The 15,984-nt window shown below is 49.4% G+C and overlaps 8 protein-coding genes across 8 annotated transcripts; 5 read left to right on the top strand and 3 right to left on the bottom strand.

The window, feature by feature from the left end:
* Positions 1–330: 330 nt before the first annotated feature.
* Positions 331–2,170, top strand: N7484_010889 (MDR family MFS transporter; the record flags this gene model as incomplete). Its single annotated transcript, XM_057121276.1, has 5 exons — positions 331–510; positions 561–646; positions 702–902; positions 959–1,481; positions 1,532–2,170. 5 exons carry the CDS (start codon positions 331–333, stop codon positions 2,168–2,170), a joined length of 1,629 nt encoding a protein of 542 aa, XP_056967030.1.
* Positions 2,171–2,680: 510 nt separating this feature from the next.
* On the top strand, positions 2,681–3,794 carry N7484_010888 (casein kinase II subunit beta family protein; the record flags this gene model as incomplete). The annotated part of the gene is made up of 3 exons (XM_057121275.1): positions 2,681–2,740; positions 3,000–3,245; positions 3,306–3,794. 3 exons carry the CDS (start codon positions 2,681–2,683, stop codon positions 3,792–3,794), a joined length of 795 nt encoding a protein of 264 aa, XP_056967029.1.
* Positions 3,795–4,023: 229 nt separating this feature from the next.
* Positions 4,024–5,155, bottom strand: N7484_010887 (arylformamidase; the record flags this gene model as incomplete). Its single annotated transcript, XM_057121274.1, has 2 exons — positions 4,024–4,936; positions 5,040–5,155. The coding sequence occupies 2 exons, from the start codon at positions 5,153–5,155 to the stop codon at positions 4,024–4,026; spliced, it is 1,029 nt and encodes a 342-aa protein (XP_056967028.1).
* A 487-nt stretch (positions 5,156–5,642) lies between these two features.
* N7484_010886 (putative eukaryotic translation initiation factor 3 subunit EifCh) lies at positions 5,643–6,919 on the top strand (the record flags this gene model as incomplete). Its single annotated transcript, XM_057121273.1, has 5 exons — positions 5,643–5,650; positions 5,703–5,742; positions 5,816–6,285; positions 6,342–6,390; positions 6,458–6,919. The coding sequence occupies 5 exons, from the start codon at positions 5,643–5,645 to the stop codon at positions 6,917–6,919; spliced, it is 1,029 nt and encodes a 342-aa protein (XP_056967027.1).
* Positions 6,920–7,828: 909 nt separating this feature from the next.
* N7484_010885 (MFS general substrate transporter) lies at positions 7,829–9,239 on the bottom strand (the record flags this gene model as incomplete). The annotated part of the gene is made up of 7 exons (XM_057121272.1): positions 7,829–7,873; positions 7,920–8,183; positions 8,234–8,343; positions 8,402–8,532; positions 8,589–8,813; positions 8,876–8,954; positions 9,170–9,239. 7 exons carry the CDS (start codon positions 9,237–9,239, stop codon positions 7,829–7,831), a joined length of 924 nt encoding a protein of 307 aa, XP_056967026.1.
* A 1,495-nt stretch (positions 9,240–10,734) lies between these two features.
* N7484_010884 (aromatic alcohol reductase) lies at positions 10,735–11,699 on the top strand (the record flags this gene model as incomplete). The annotated part of the gene is made up of 2 exons (XM_057121271.1): positions 10,735–10,770; positions 10,821–11,699. The coding sequence occupies 2 exons, from the start codon at positions 10,735–10,737 to the stop codon at positions 11,697–11,699; spliced, it is 915 nt and encodes a 304-aa protein (XP_056967025.1).
* Positions 11,700–11,799: 100 nt separating this feature from the next.
* On the bottom strand, positions 11,800–13,695 carry N7484_010883 (GMC family oxidoreductase; the record flags this gene model as incomplete). Its single annotated transcript, XM_057121270.1, has 2 exons — positions 11,800–13,398; positions 13,450–13,695. The coding sequence occupies 2 exons, from the start codon at positions 13,693–13,695 to the stop codon at positions 11,800–11,802; spliced, it is 1,845 nt and encodes a 614-aa protein (XP_056967024.1).
* An 810-nt stretch (positions 13,696–14,505) lies between these two features.
* On the top strand, positions 14,506–15,824 carry N7484_010882 (uncharacterized protein; the record flags this gene model as incomplete). The annotated part of the gene is made up of 5 exons (XM_057121269.1): positions 14,506–14,667; positions 14,719–14,755; positions 14,810–14,880; positions 14,936–15,315; positions 15,371–15,824. The coding sequence occupies 5 exons, from the start codon at positions 14,506–14,508 to the stop codon at positions 15,822–15,824; spliced, it is 1,104 nt and encodes a 367-aa protein (XP_056967023.1).
* Positions 15,825–15,984: the final 160 nt, after the last annotated feature.

The raw sequence follows: 15,984 nt of genomic DNA, 5'->3' as shown, positions 1-15,984 counted from the left end.
CTGTTATGTATTTGGAATGTATAGCACGCTCTATATGCCGAGTTTCGCTTATTAGCAATTTCAGGCTACAATGAATGCTAGACTGGGACTGTTATCTCCGGGCAATGAGAAGTCATTTCCGAACGTCCTCGCGGGTCATGGCGCCCGAGCTAGTCCAAGGTTGCATTAATCTATGTTAATGTTGGGCGAGACAACTGAATTGGATAATGGTCTCACTATCCCCACCACCAGGCTTCCATGCTCATATTTGACTTTACACCACCTGCACTTTTAACTCCAATGTAACTGGATTTGACCTCTCACTTCTTTCTACAGATATTCACCACCAACATGGAGTTGGAACATATTACTCCATCAAATGGCGAGAATGCACCCCACACTCACAGTAGTGAGCAACAAGATGCTCCGCCAGGGGCCAAAACAACAGATAGCGAGATTGTGGAACTCTCAACATGGAAGTTTTGTACTATTGTGGTTTCATTGTGCTCGGCATGCTTCTTAGCAGGCTATGTGAGTTAATCATTTTGAGCTTGGCCGATCACCTCGCTCATGAGACTTAGGATTCGACATGTGTTGGCACGCTTGGGCCCACTATCAGCGATGAATTCAACTCTCTTAACGACGTTAGCTGGTACGGAATCGCATAGTAAGCAACTCCTCGATGTGTATATTTTATCGGTTTTTTTTACTGAAGGTTCTAGCTCTCTCGCATCCTGTGCGACAATCCTCAGTTATGGGAAGTTCTATTCCTTCTACTCTGCGAGGATTGTATTTGCGTCTGCTTTGGCAGTCTTCGTCATTGGCTCCATCATCTGTGCTACGGCGCAGTCCTCGATCGCCTTCATTGTAGGAAGGGCAGTGGCTGGACTGGGTAATGCAGGAATCTTCTCCGGCTGCAATATGTAAGATGTTTTGATGCCTTGTGTTCGGCACGTTATCCAGGCTAACCCGCCACCAGCATTGCCACCAGAATCATTCCTCTGCGGTGGAGACCATTCTACCAGAGCTTCATCGGAAGCATGGAATGTATTGCACTAGCGACTGCGCCTTTGATTGCGGGTGCTATTGCTGATGTCACTTCCTGGCGAGTTTGTTTCTGGATTAGTGTTCCTCTAGGAAGCATTCCGATCATCTCGGTACTGGTGTTCCTTCGGTTGCCAGAAACGGATAAGCAGGGGGCGAGTTCGTCTCTTTCCAAGCTACGACAACTCGATCCCGTAGGAATGGCATTGTTTGTCCCATTGATCATCTGCTTCACACTAGCACTTCAGACGGGCGGGACAGAATACCCATGGAACAGCAAGCAGGTAATCTTACCACTGGCCATGACAGGAGCCCTTTTAGTAGCCTTTGGAGTGCAGCAGGCGTATATGCAAGAACAGGCGACACTCCCTGCTAGACTACTCAAGTCCCGCATAATGCTGTCAAGTATCGCAGTCAGTTTTGCCTGCTCAGGCGCACTCTATGTTTTCACATACTATGTGAGTGAGAAATCATCGCCATTCAGTGTAGAAAAACTAATCTTCTCCAGCTCCCCATTTATTATCAGGCGATTCGTGACGTTTCAACGATGGAGTCGGGGGTGAGGGATCTTTCCCGAATTCTCGGTCTTGCCATTGCCATCGTTTTTGCGGGCGCAATGACAACTGTAACAGGATACTACTTGCCGTACATGGTCCTCGGGGGTATCCTGATGTCCATCGGTGCCGGTCTAACGACCACATTCAACACGACCACATCTCTCGTCCATATCATTTTATTCCAAGCTATCTTCGGCCTTGGGTGTGGTTTCGCCTGGCAGCAACCTTATATAGCAGTCCAGGCCTCCACACCTGCATCTGATGTGCCGTCTGCGATCGTGGTACTCACTTTTGGGCAGCTTCTTGGAGGCGTGGTCATGCTCGCTATTTCCCAGAACGTGTTTGCCATAGAGCTGGTTTCTGGTCTTGCCACCAAAGTCCCAGGGCTTGATGCTAGCCTCGTTTTAAACTCCGGTGCATTGAGCCTGAGAAAGGTCATTCCCTCCGAGTATCTCGTGGAAGCATTGGTAGTGTACAATGATGCTCTTGTAAAGGTATTTTATACCGGCATGGCGATAGCTTGTGTCACCACTTTTGGTGCATTGGGATCTGGATGGAGATCAGTGAAGCAGGCCGATAAAACTAGATAATATCAAAGCTAGTGTAGGGTGGGTTGCGAGTGCAACCACTGTATGGGTCTGTTCGTCAACTGAGGAAATTGATATATTGCATCATTTTTTTTTGTTGGGTAAAAACATGAATTGAAATAGTGATCGTTGAGTCAAACCAAGTATAAATCCAAGAGCCAAATAATATAGCTGGATTGTGGAATTGGTGCTGTCCAAATTCACGATCGGCAGTGGATCGCCCGGCAGTATTATCACCGCCCAATTCGCACTTTAATCATTTCCATTAACGACACCACCTCCAGCCATCCACAGTCACGCTTCCTCGCCTTCTCGGAGACTCTGGCCGTGAATCCATTTTCTCAAAAATATCAAGTGCCTTCATCGTGAAGCCTGAAAAGTCGTGGGGGTTTACGACACCCCGGGGTTGATCCACCCAATCTCTGCGGCTGTCACCCTCACCCACCTACCCTACCCCTCGACTCCGCGGAAGCAACCTAAACGGGAACTGATAGAGATCACTTGACCACCACAATGATGGAAGATTTCAATAGCGAGACGGATAGTGACTACACTAGCTACTGGCGAGACTGGGTATGTGCTGTTTTGGGGAACGTTGGTGGATCATATGCCCCGCAGGCGGGTTTTGCGGTCAAAGGTCTCGCATGTGATGTTGCCATGCACCTTTTTGTGTGACAGGCACACTGCAGAAACCCTAAACATGGGGCTGAGGGGTCGACGGTCGACTGGGCCCATTACAGGTCCCATGTGCTATCTAGACCGCCTTGCCCTAACCGAAAGCGGCTTTTGGTTGTATGGATGAATTGCGCTGACTGGATTATCTACCTTCTAGTTTGTCTCTTCGCGGGGGAATGAGTATTTCTGCGAGATCGATGAGGATTACTTGACCGACCGATTCAACCTGACTGGTTTGAATACCGAAGTCCCCTATTACCAATATGCGCTGGACCTGGTGACCGATGTCTTCGACCTTGATGCCGATGATGATCTACGAGAGCAGATTGAAAAGTCCGCTCGCCATCTGTATGGACTGGTTCATGCGCGTTACATTGTCACCACTCGTGGTTTGGCAAAAATGGTACGTCTAAAGCTACTCATGTCCATATACAGGATCATCCAGGCTTATATACGCTTCCAGCTTGATAAATACAAGAAATGTGACTTTGGCAAATGCCCGCGCGTCCTGTGTGATGGCCACCCCCTTTTGCCTATGGGTCAAGCAGATCTCCCCAATTCGACCACCGTGAAGCTCTACTGTCCTAAATGCGAGGACATCTACAACCCCAAATCCTCGCGCCATGCCTCAATCGACGGGGCTTACTTCGGCACTTCATTCCACTCTATCCTCTTTCAGGTCTACCCAGCATTGAACCCCGAAAAGAGCCTCCGCCGCTATGAGCCCCGTATCTATGGCTTCAAAGTGCACGCAGCTGCCGCTCTGGCGCGCTGGCAAGACGGCCAAAGAGAAGATCTCCACTGGCGTCTGAACGAATTTGATATGACTCACAAGTTTATTGAAGAAAGTGAGAGTGAAGACGATGCGTTTGAGTACGGTGAAGAGGTCCCTGAAGCAACCGAAAAGGTCGCCGGGGATGCGGCGTCTGGTCGCATGGATCTTGGCAATTAATTGCACTCCACACTGGATCGTTTACGGGCAAATTCGGCGTACCGAGGGATTTCCTAGGATTTGATCTTCTGTGATATACGTTAACGAATAATGGCGTTCTCTGGCCCGCCTGGGCCAATCTTCGATTGTATCTACATCAATTTCCCCCATCTCTAACACAACCGGAATAAAGAAGATCAAATATACTATTTCATGCCTCGTAGTGTTACCAAAATATGTGCATCTACATCTACATGGTGCTAGGCCCGCCCAAGACCTCGGGCTCAGGCGCCAGCCCCATCTTTTGCAGCTCAACAAAGGCGAACTTGACTGCTCGCGCCAGTCCTTCTCCATTGATCCACGCTTCATCGTGCGCACCCTCAATGGATAGCACCTCGACCCGTCTATCGCGACTGGACAGCTCTCGCACCGGAATCTGAGCTTGCCCTGCTTCCCATCCTCTCAATGCCTCCCGCATTTCCTCCACTTGTCCCTCATCCACAAGCTCGTCATCTTTGGAATGCGCCAAAACAACCAATCGTCCGGTCTTCCAACCACCTTCCACACCACGCGATCCAACCATTTGCGCCGGCGATACCCCATCCCAAAGCATCACATCATTGTCGAACGCTCCTTCAATGAATTCCCTATAAGCTCCAATATCCCGGTGCGTATCTTGTAGTCTCCTCAAATCATATATACCTGCGACACCAACTATTGCCATCGGATGCGCCGACAGCTTCGGCGGCAGCGGGCCTGGAGACATCGAGACCCGCTCTGCACCTACACCGTCATCATCCGCCCCGCCGTTGAAAGATTGTTCGCGGTGGTTCGCTACAGCGCCCATGACAGCCTGAAAGGCTAGCGTTGCGCCACAACTGTGTCCGACAAGGATATAGCGGGGTCCAAAAGCATAAGTGTTTTGCAAAAAGGCGAGGGCTGCTTCGACGTCGCGTATGTGATCTGGATGTTTCGCATTGCGATATTCATTTGATGGGGTGCTTGCAGGATCTTGAGGATGGTCTGGATGTGCGCTTAGCCGATAGGAGATTGACGCGATGCCGGAGATTAGAAGGTCTGGGGAGTTTCGGAGGATCGTTGCGGCGTTATCGAAGGCAGATGAAGTGACCGTTGGGTCTCGCCATGCGCCACCGTGAATATAGCTATGGTTTGGGTTGGGAATTTAGCTAATGCGCTTATTCATGCTTGGAATTGATCGTTGTCTTGTTCAGATCTATGGTTGGGAGGGGCTGCTTTGGTTCATACATCACCCAGTGTCCATCTTGGTTTGTGTTTAGTGGTGTGACAGATATAGTTTGAAGGGCATGAGATCTGCCATAGGTGACTGTTCTTGTCACAGGTTGGGCTTGTTCGGGACTCATGGTGCTGGGATATCTAAGGAAGAGGGAACGCTCGAGTTCTACGTTTATGATGATGATATCGATAGGAAGCGGAAGCGGAAGTGGGACAATCTCCGCTTTGATATGACTAAGGGTCTTTTAGGTGCAGCCTTGATAGAGGTAAGCCGGAGCTTTGCTGACGCAAAACGGCTATCAATAAGTCATATAGTTCTTTGGAAACGGATGTTACCTCATATTCGCGACTTTTGTAGTCCGTGTCGAGTGGAGCAGATTCTCTCAGGCACAATTCGGAGTTCCAAGGTTGCGGCGAGAAACTCTAAGTGTTATGATACGGTAATACCCCTCATTGCTCGGGTTATGGAGTAGAAATTGATGTTATATATTACATACTTACCATACCACGCTAAGCCCCATTAGGACCACCCGTCTGAATTGTTCTCACACAAACCGCTCTTCCCCGTCAAAGAGTCTCAACCCACTCCTATACCCGGTGCAACCACCTTTCAATATGGCCGAGTACGTTTGATTCCAAGTCCTGCTGTTATTCTCCGACTGATGTATCGTCTAGAGCACAAGCCCCCCTCGTGGCCGTCAAGGTCGAGGCCCTGGTAGGATCCCCTCCAAATCTTGAAAATCTGTCATGCCCTCGCCAGCGAGAAATACTCATCTTTAATGCTATAGGTGGTGATGAAAATCATCAAGCACTGCAACCAGACCTTCCCCACCACCGCGACCGGATGCCTCGTCGGCATGGACTTTGACAACACCCTCGAGATCACCAACTCTTTCCCTTTCCCCGTTGTTGAGATGCCCACCGAGTCGCACTTCGACAATGCCTCCCCGAATCCCGCCGCCGCTGCTCCCCGCGCCAAGGGCAACGCCGCCTACCAGGCCGAGATGATTCGCATGATCCGCGAGGTCAACATTGACGCTAACAACGTCGGATGGTACACCAGCGCCAACATGGGCAACTTCGTCAACATGAACGTGATTGAGAACCAATTTTACTACCAGAAGGAGTTGAACGAGCGGACAGTTGCGCTGGTTCACGACGTCAGCCGCAGCGCTCAGGGTGCCCTCAGCCTGCGCGCGTTCCGCCTCTCCGCTAAGTTCATGGAGGCGTTCAAGGAGAACAAGTTCACCTCAGAGGAGTACGTGCCATTAATCTCTTCAGAGATTCGGAATTCTTATACTGACGTTCTTGCAGTTTGCAAAAGTCCAACATCCGCCACCAAGACATCTTCGAGGAGCTCCCCGTGGAGATCCACAACTCGCACCTGATCACTTCCTTCATCCACCAGCTGCAGAACCCTACCTCTTCAGGCCCCACTGACCTCCCCCCCCTCGCTCGCCGCTCTTGAGGCCGGCCCGTTCTCCAAATCCTCCATCCTCACCCCCAACTTCGACAACCTGTCCCTCAGCATTGATCCTTTCCTCGAGAAGAACTGCGATCTCCTGCTTGACAGCATCGAGGCCCACAACACCGAGGTCAACAACTACCAGTACTACCAGCGTGTGCTCGGTCGCGAGCAGACCAAGATCAACAACTGGAAGCAGAAGCGCGCCCAGGAGAACGCCACCCGCGCCACTCTCAAGCAGCCCCTGCTCCCCGAGGACGAGTGGCAGCGTCTGTTCAAGCTCCCCGCCGAGCCCAGCCGGTTGGAGAGCATGCTCAACACCCGTCAAGTGGAGCAGTTCTCTCGCCAGGTCGACAGCTTCGTCTCATCGACTACCGGCAAGATGTTCGCTGCCAAGGGCAACTTGCTGCCTGAGACTGCGAACTAGATGTGTGTGGACCTGAGGCTTTTGGGATTGCATGACCTTATTACGGCGTAGGGAGGGAAAATGTTCTCTGGATGTTTATACGACTCCTCTTTCTTTTTGTATCCATGACGACGATGAGTCTTTCTTGTCTAATTTCTGGCACATATGGACTCAGATCCGTTCATAGAAAACAATGACTTTATCTAGACATGAATGTTTATTTGCACGTTGCTTTGCCTACTTATGGCCTTGTTATCTAGCTTGGTCGATCTATCAGTAGAATGTCAGCCCTAATCTATCATAGGGCAGATGCTGTCATGTGACCGGTATGATTTCATCAGTCATTCCATCATAATGAGCGATAACTCCGTTTCAATTCGCAGAAGCACCTGCACTTCCGGGTCTTTCATTCTTCGCAGAATTCTGTTCTTCTTCTATGGGAAATCTATAAAAGGCATACCGATATTTGTATTGGAAACCTAGACCTGTAGATTACCGAATGTGGTTAGCCTTGCCACTTTGGGTTTAGCGCCTTGATACGTAGTCCGAGGTCTTGTATGCATTCCCAGGGCGTAGCTGAATTATCTTAAAACCTTCTGAGAAAGATCACATCATCGCCAAACTCCAACTCATATCTCATGCAATGCAACAGGCCGACTGTCTATGGCCCCACTTTTTCAGAGGCCGAGACGGGAGTGGCGTACCTAATTACCTGTTCTTTAGCCAATATGGCGATAATGAATCTCCCAGGCCTTTCCCAGGCAAAACCGGCTTTTTCGGAATGATACAATGTTCTTTTGGGGGATGCTAGTATTTGTTGCTACGAAGCTATCTAGATTGCCCGATGCTGGATATGCTTGTCAGGCCAGTTTCCCTCTCGTATTACCTTCCATCACTTGATGCCCGCCAACTCCGAAGCCTCCTCTTATATCACCACATTCCGCCAGCAGAACCTTCTATGTATACCTTTTTCCACTGGAATTTTGTTAGCCTGAGCTCCGCAGTGGTTGGGCAATAGTACCTTTAAAAAGACACTGAGAATTACTGCGAGTCCCGCGACAACGTAAACCTCGATGAGTACATCATGCAGTGCATCGACGATTGCAATCAAAGCCTGGTTCGGTTTTGCCTCACTCTGCATTTCCAGAATTCCACCACCAGTCCCTGCCGCGATTGATATCAAAGTTGACTCGTCGACGTTCGGAAAGACGGTCTGTAGATTGATCTTGGCTAAATTAGTAAACAGCGCACCGGTCACAGAGAGGCCGATGGCGAGACCAGAAAGCTGGCCAAGCATGATTAGAGTGACACATAAACGCTATTTATCGCGTCCACAGTGGCCTGGATAACAGCAAATCCAGCCTGGGCGAATGACCCAGCACCAAGACCAATTAGAGTCTGGTAGCCATAGACCTCTGAATTCGAAGTCTCGACTTTGAGGCGACCTATGGTCTGCATTAGCCGGGGTGCAGGGATAGGGAAAGGTGGAGGAGATGCCCTTACTCATCAAAACAGTGCCAACTAGGGCAATTATCGCGCCACAAACGTACCAAGGTTTGTACCATCCAAACTTGGACATCAAATAATCATTCGAGAGCACACCGCTCACAATGAAAAGCGCAATGATAGTCCCGCTATTCCAGGTATACATGTTACCACCAAAATCAATGGGAATTATAAGGGTTATGACCCCCCTACAATGCTCAGAATCGTGCCGAGCCAGTCGAACGTAGCGAGTTTGTGTCGAGTAGACACCCCGGGGACTAGGTGGTTAGAGGGAATAATTGATACAAGGGCTGGGAGAATGATTGCTCCGAATAATAGGTTGATGTAAAAGGCCCAACGCCATGAGTACAGCTCAAACGCGCCTCCGACCATAGGGCCTAGAACAGTTCCGAGGCCCCAGACCATACCACTGCGATTTAGCAATTAGCATTGGATGACAAGGAAAGTGACGGAAAAGGTCAAGCGACTTACGTTAGACTCAGGCAGGTAGGACGTTCGAGCTCCAGCGTATTAACGGTAACCAAATTTAGCAATGCATGGTACGTTCCATCTTGGTATTTGTCAGTTCTCGTCAACTTTGAAAAAAGAAAGAAGAGTGAGAAAGCACTCACAGGCTGGATATTGGCCACAGCTGTGTTGTCGAGAGAGTGGAGGAAAATGGCTGTCAGAGTGCTAATATTGAAAAAGAACCACTGAATAGTCGACAAATAAGTTTTGGTTCCTGCGGGTCCGGGTCATGCCGTTGAGATAAGCTTAAACACGTACCCTTTATGCCTGTCAGTTTACGCTTAGGCTCAAAATGGTGGCGCTCAGGGGCGGGCTCAGGCCCGTCCATTTCCTCGAGGTCCTCAGCCAAGATTCTTCCCAGGCAACATATGCCCAGTAGGCCGGAGTTTTGACGAGGACAGATGTATAAATTGCTTCCCACAAAAATGGTGCATAGTGCCTCGGCGATAAAAACTTAACTCCAAAAGACCTGCATGTTATCCCCGGTTCGATGGACCGGACATCGAACTGAAGCGCCGAGTCTCTTTGTTTGACCCATTGTGATCTGCAATGTACCTTCCGCTCACAGATCCACAACTCCATGTACATCCCGCAGCCCCACTTGCCGCTCCCCGTAATCCTGGCCAGTTGACGTCAATACAAATGTCGGCCGATGTTTCTCGGGCTACGGCTTAACGCCGACATTAGGCCTTGAAGGGGCGTTAAAAAGAACTGAGATATCATAGCATATCTTCATTTTACAGGGCCAAGCATCAATCATCACATCATTGCCTTAGCAAAACAAGAAACCCGCCATGGCTGCCCTTTACGACGTGCAAACATACCTGCTGGATAGAGGAGGTGAGGCTGTCATGGCAGGATATCGGTGCACAGTAGCTTTTTATTCTGTAACTGTTACTTTCCTATTTGACATGTCTCTTGAATGGATTCATGCAGGTGTATCTATCAATCGCAGCTTTGGAATAAGGGCCTTAAATATTGGTATATGAGGATAATCCCGTAGCTTCCGCAACCGCCACAGCTCGTAGCCATACATGGACTCCGCAGAATCATCTCCAGAAGCATGATTTACGTATGTTGTCGGATGACGCCACGGCTGGGCTGCATTCCACAGGTCTCGCGTTTCCCGGGCCCATTCCCTGGCAAAGTCTTCCAGTCCTGACTCCGGATCAAGGGTCAGGTCAAAGTACCTGTAAAATGCAAATGTCAGCCAGTGTAGAAACAGCCGAAGAGGGCGCATACATCAAGAAGTTATCCTCTCGTAGCGGATATGCGGATTAATCAGCATTCACACTATGAACGCCTTCGACTTCATGGCCCTCATGAACAACCTTTGTTGTCCCGAATTGCGGGTGTTTAGCGACCTTCCTGACGCGAAGAAAAGCATGCGAGTGTTGGCGACGAATATTGTCAATGAGGCATTGCAGCCTGTCCAGGACTGCTGGAGCTCGATATTATCGAAGTGTTATCTGTACGGCCACTGTAATATCATTGCTTCATTGTTTCCGATACATTAATAGATCTATCTGCCTAAGGAGACAGTAGCGAGCTGAGTTTTCTGCGGAAGCATTTCACTTGATGAACGATTGGCGTTCAAGATTATGGTTATCAGCAGTGTGGCGTTAAGCGGGGTATTCGCATATGCCATGAAGAACTTACACATCATCTGCACAGTAAATCCTGGCGTAAGCACATCCGCTCCTTTGATTCGACCTTGATAGTGGGGTTGAGGAGGATGGAGAGTAATAAAAGACCCACCTAACGCGGGGTAAAGTGAATTTCCAAAGAGTTGGAGGCTTTTAGTTTTATCACAACCTGAGAGAATGGCGCAGATGTTAAGAAATGTCATGGTGATGGGCGTAAGCTTGCTCCTGTTTACTACTGAACATGCTACTTACTAAGGCAACAGGCCGGGGGTCTCTTCGGCACCGAAGTTCTCTCCACACTCCAAGAAGAAGGTTCTTTCAACCTTTCAATTCTATCCCGCAAATCATCAAAGTCAACATTCCCACCGCATATCAATGTTGTCAAGGTGGATGACGACTACCCACTTGAGCAGCTCGTCAATGCATTTAAAGATCAAGATGCGCTTGTCTCGACTCTCCCTGGAAGACCCTGCACTGTTCACCTGCGCATGATCGATGCAGCAATCCAAGCAGGCGTCAAGCGTTTCATTCCAACAGAATACGGCAATAATACATGTGCTGCTGCTGCCGAGCTCGTCACACTTTACGCCGAGAAGGCGAAGGTCATCGCCTACCTCAAGACCAAAGAGAACACAGGATTGACCTGGACGGCTATACACACTGGGCAATTCTTTGATTGGGGGATTGAGAGTGGCTGGCTCGACTACCATCTTAAGGAGAAACGTGTTACCATTTACGACTCGGGTGACAAGCTGTGGTCGACTTCGACCCTCGGGACTGCGAGTGCTGCCGTGGGCAAGGTGCTGTTGAAGCCAGAGGAGACAATGAACAGGCCAGTCTATGTAGCGTCATTTACTGTGTCGCAGCGACAGGTCCTTGAGGCGCTCGAGAAAGCAACTGGTGCGACCTGGGAGGTGCACAGAATGTCTTCAGGGGATGCACTGAAGAAGGCAGCGGAGCTTGATACAAAGGACTACTCTGATGGTCTGAAGCTGCTTGTTCTAATGCTTCTCTATGCGGATGATGCAGACAGAGGAGCGAATTTTGAGAAGGACGGTTTGTTATGCAATGAGCTGCTTGGGTTGCCGGATGAGAACGTGACTGAGGTTGTCAACCGTGTTGTAAATCAGCAAACATGTTAATCAAAAGGCCCTAAGAAGAAACCTAGAGGTGCTCGATATATATATAGACTTCGACCTTGGTATGCATTTTGAAATTATTTATTGATGAAGAGTGGCACTACTACAGTTGCTGCTTAATGATATCAGCAGCCTTCTCAGCAACCGCGAACACGGTCGCCTGAATATTTCCCCGGGGTTCAATGGGAAAGATACTGGCATCCACAACGCGAAGATTGGTCGTGCCATAAACCTTCAACTGAGAATCCACAACACCTCCATCTTCACGTGGCATCATAGCACAAGTCCCAGCAAGATGATACATGGACAGAACAAGCTCCTTGCAGAGATCCTTCGCCTTCTCTAAATCATTCAGGCGCTCGGGTGTGTGCAAACGCTCACCACCCTTCTTCAGCAGGGACACAAAAGGCTCCGTCTCAGCAATCTTATTGTCCATCCACATACTATGACGAGCGTGCATTTCCTGATCAATCGGGTGACGGAGGATAGCATGATCAATAAGTGGTGCGACCATCGGATCGGCAGACTGAATGTGCACTGATCCACGCGAGAGGGGATAACTCAACAGTGAGACAATACTGACGAAAAGTCCGGGGTGTCCCATTCCGAAAATTCGCTTGGGGTTGTCTCCCTCCTTCGGTAAGAGCTGGAAAGGTGCCATGACATACTGCGCGGTTGAGTCGTCAGGATTTTGCATGATTCGATGGATTGCTTCGAATTGCTTCTGGTGTGCTCGGGAGGTATTGGGGTCATCGATGCAAGCTTGGATTCTTTGCATTAACTGGGCGCGCTCATCTTGGGGAAAGTCTACACATGGCATGAATGCCGAGACGAATGGAAGACAGCCCAGTGGGCCTGAGCCATCCTTCTGATATGCGGCCATTGCGGCTGCTGCGACTGCAGGCTCTCTGACCATGTCTCCAGATGGCATACCGTCCGCCACTTCGTATCCGAATGAGACGAGCCCATGGTCTTGAAGGTTCTCGCCAACGCTGGGGTTGTCGATTACAGTCGTAATCCCGTGAGATTGAAGAGTCTTCGCATCTCCAATACCAGAAAGCTCTAGGATCTGGGGGCTTTGGATTGTACCAGCAGCAAGGATAACCTCCTTATTGGCTTTAATTGTGAATGTCTTCAAATCCTTGCTGAGCTGCACGCCTGTCGCAACAAAGCCTTGGCTTCCGTTTTCCAGCAAAACCTTCTCTACAAGTGCACCGGTGACAACTCTAAGGTTTGCCCGAGCTTGCACGTCATGTCCTAGATACGCGGCTGCAGAATGGCTTCTGGTATGTGTGACCGGGTCCACCGCACCGGGGGCAACAAAAGGACCAGTGCCAGCCCCAGCAATCGGATCTTCGACATGTGGATAACCTAATCCTTTGAAACTTTCCATCCACGCAGAGTGGTACGGCATCCACTGGTCTGGGTAGGAAACCTGCACAGGACCCTCACTTCCCTGATCTTTCTGATCGTACTGTATTTCCGGGAAGACCTCCCTTGCAGCTTCAGACGGAGGTGTAGTTTTTTGAAATTTCCGGATGTACGGGGACAGTCCATCCCAGCCCCAGCCGGGATTTCCCAATGACTCCCATGCGTCTAATCCGGTACGCGATGGGTAGATGATCATGCCCAGGTTGATAGTGGAGGACCCACCAAGAGTGCGGCCCCTGCTCCCAATGAGCTTGCGACCATTCAGTTGTTCCTACCTGAATGTCAATGTCGGACTTTTCCCGTAATTTATTGAACATCATACCTGAGGGATGGAACGGAAGTTCCAATCAAAATCCGGATCTTCGAAAGCCGTGAGTCCCAGACCAGGGACAGTGATTCGAGGGTCGCCGATACGATTTGTTCCTGCTTCCAGCACCAGAACGCGAATATTGGGATTTTCCGATAGTCTGTTGGCGACAACTAGACCTGCAGTGCCGCCGCCGACAATGATAAAATCAAATTCAGCATCCTGGAGCCCAGCAGAGGACTCGGTATCGAATGATGGCATATTGAGGTTATGATTCTTTCAATTGACCAGAAATGAAAACAAAAACAACCATTGAAAGGAAGAAAGACAGAACCGTGGGGTTAAATGAGGGGCATCAGTTTTATGCCGCGGATCAGCTAACCCCTTATGCCTACGAGGACATGAATCTTAGCCTCCTAAACTTCTCACCGATATGAGCCTAACGGACATAACCCACTGCACTCGGAGACAAACCGTAGATTTATGCCGGAGCTTCGGAACAAAGCAGAGCTAACATTGAAATAGGAGTACGTGAAATTCATTTGTCCAATGGGTATCCGCAGGATTTGCGCTCGGACAAGCTTCTAACGCCGTTCTAATGGTTAGTGAAACACCGGACATTGTGTCCGAAGTCGGCTGTCAGCATGAACTGTCAAATGAGACTCTAGTTCATGCAATCTTGCATTTGACATCCAATCCTCCATTTTCCATGGAGCCCTTCCAACATGGTGGCGGATCTACTTCGTGCAGCCAAAGATTATCACGGAAGACAAAAGAGATGTTCTCTGCGCTGGCACAGACCCCCAAATGGGGCGCGACCCCAACGACTCCAAGCGGTATGGTTCCTGACCCACTCTGCCTCAATACGAGCCAGAACTCTGGGGAGTTCCCGCTGTGGAGACGTTCGAGTGATCGTGAATTCTACTTTACCGGGGGCCGATGGCGGATGAGAAACCATCAAACACCTTATTTTATGAATTTACCGCCCCCATGGGCTTACTTTAATCACAATGCCTCGCCTGTGACACGCGAGCCTGGCTCAATCACGCCTGTGGGCTGGAGATACACAAGATGGGCAATTATGGATTGAGTGCCGAAGATGGCAGGGCCATTGTCATTGTGATGGTGGTCTCAGGCTTTTTGGCCATCTTGTCCACTATTCTACGGCTTGTTTCGAGGCGGATGAGAGGTGTTAACCTGGGATGGGATGATATTCTCATGATACTAGCGACTGTACGTTTGACGCCTGCTTCTAAGGCTACAATCGACTAACCTGTGACAAAGTGCTTCGTGATTGTGTCGACTGTGATCGTGATATTGAGTATGACCCACCGTTCATGAGAAATCGACATTCTAATTGATGATTTGCTGCTAGCCGTCACAGAAGGAGGAGTTGGACGACACGCAAAATACATCGCCCCAACAGATCAAGAATTCGTATTGAAGGTCAGTACACCAGACTTTTGTCTTGTCGAAGGCAATACTGACCCTGCATAATTAGATGATTATACCTTGCCAAGCACTATACGGCGTTGGTCTCGCCATTGTCAAAACCTCGATCATGATCCTATACTACAAGCTCTTCGGCACGAAGAAGAGTATGCGAATTGCGATCTACTCAACCGGCGCGATCGTCTGGGCTTGGGCCTTCAGTATTGTTATTGAGTCACTTCTCCTCTGCCAGCCTGTTGCTTTCAATTGGAACCAGACAATACCCGGTGGGAAGTGCGGAAATCGAAATGCGGCTTTCGTTGTAGCCGGTGTGCTAAACATGGTCACCGACTTCATGGTAATGTCGCTACCAATTCCGTACATCTTGAAGCTGCAGCTACCGATTGGTAGGAAAATTGGTTTGCTCGTGACTTTTTTGCTTGGACTCTTGTACGTTATCGCCCCTCCTCCATATATTCTTCCAAGCACAATTGACAGTCCATAGTGTCAGTGCAATTAGTATGGTCCGCGTTGTGAGCTTGATGCGCATTGACTTCGCAGATGTCACATACTCCCTCCCTCTCCCGCTGATGTGGAGTATCGTCGAGGAACAACTCGCTATCGTCGCGAGTAACTTGCCTCTCCTCCGCCGTGTGTTCTCTGCCGCGATCCCTGGGAGCTGGATTGGATCATCGAATTACGGGTCAGGCTGGTCAAATAGACAGACACTTGGTCGAAAGAGCTTTTCTAATCACTTTGCCATGACTCGAATGGATTTGGGTGTTAATAACAGCGAGGTCACCTCGGGGCATACAAAACATAGCTCGAGTGTCAAGGGGACTAGATGGAGCGATGATGGTGATGGGCGGTCAGATACCGATTTAGCGTCTAATGGGGCTCCTCCGGGTGGTATTCATATTCATATGTCAAAGGACTTCAGAGTTGTGTCTGAAAAGTAGATGTCCCTATCATTCGCAAAATTCAAGCATTTTTTTCAGTGACCTACCTATGTTCCTTGCATATGATTAGGTACAGCTGGAAGATCTAGTTCAATTACATGCCTAGAGACACAGAGTAGGACAAATCTCGAGAAAAGGGGAGAGACAAGTCAATAAATCA

The sequence above is a fragment of the Penicillium longicatenatum genome (genome assembly GCF_028827895.1).
Source record: "Penicillium longicatenatum strain IBT 33135 chromosome Unknown contig_7_segment0_segment0, whole genome shotgun sequence".
NCBI lineage: Eukaryota > Fungi > Ascomycota > Eurotiomycetes > Eurotiales > Aspergillaceae > Penicillium > Penicillium longicatenatum.
Note: the sequence above shows the minus strand (reverse complement) of the source record. Positions and strands in the feature narration are given on the sequence as shown.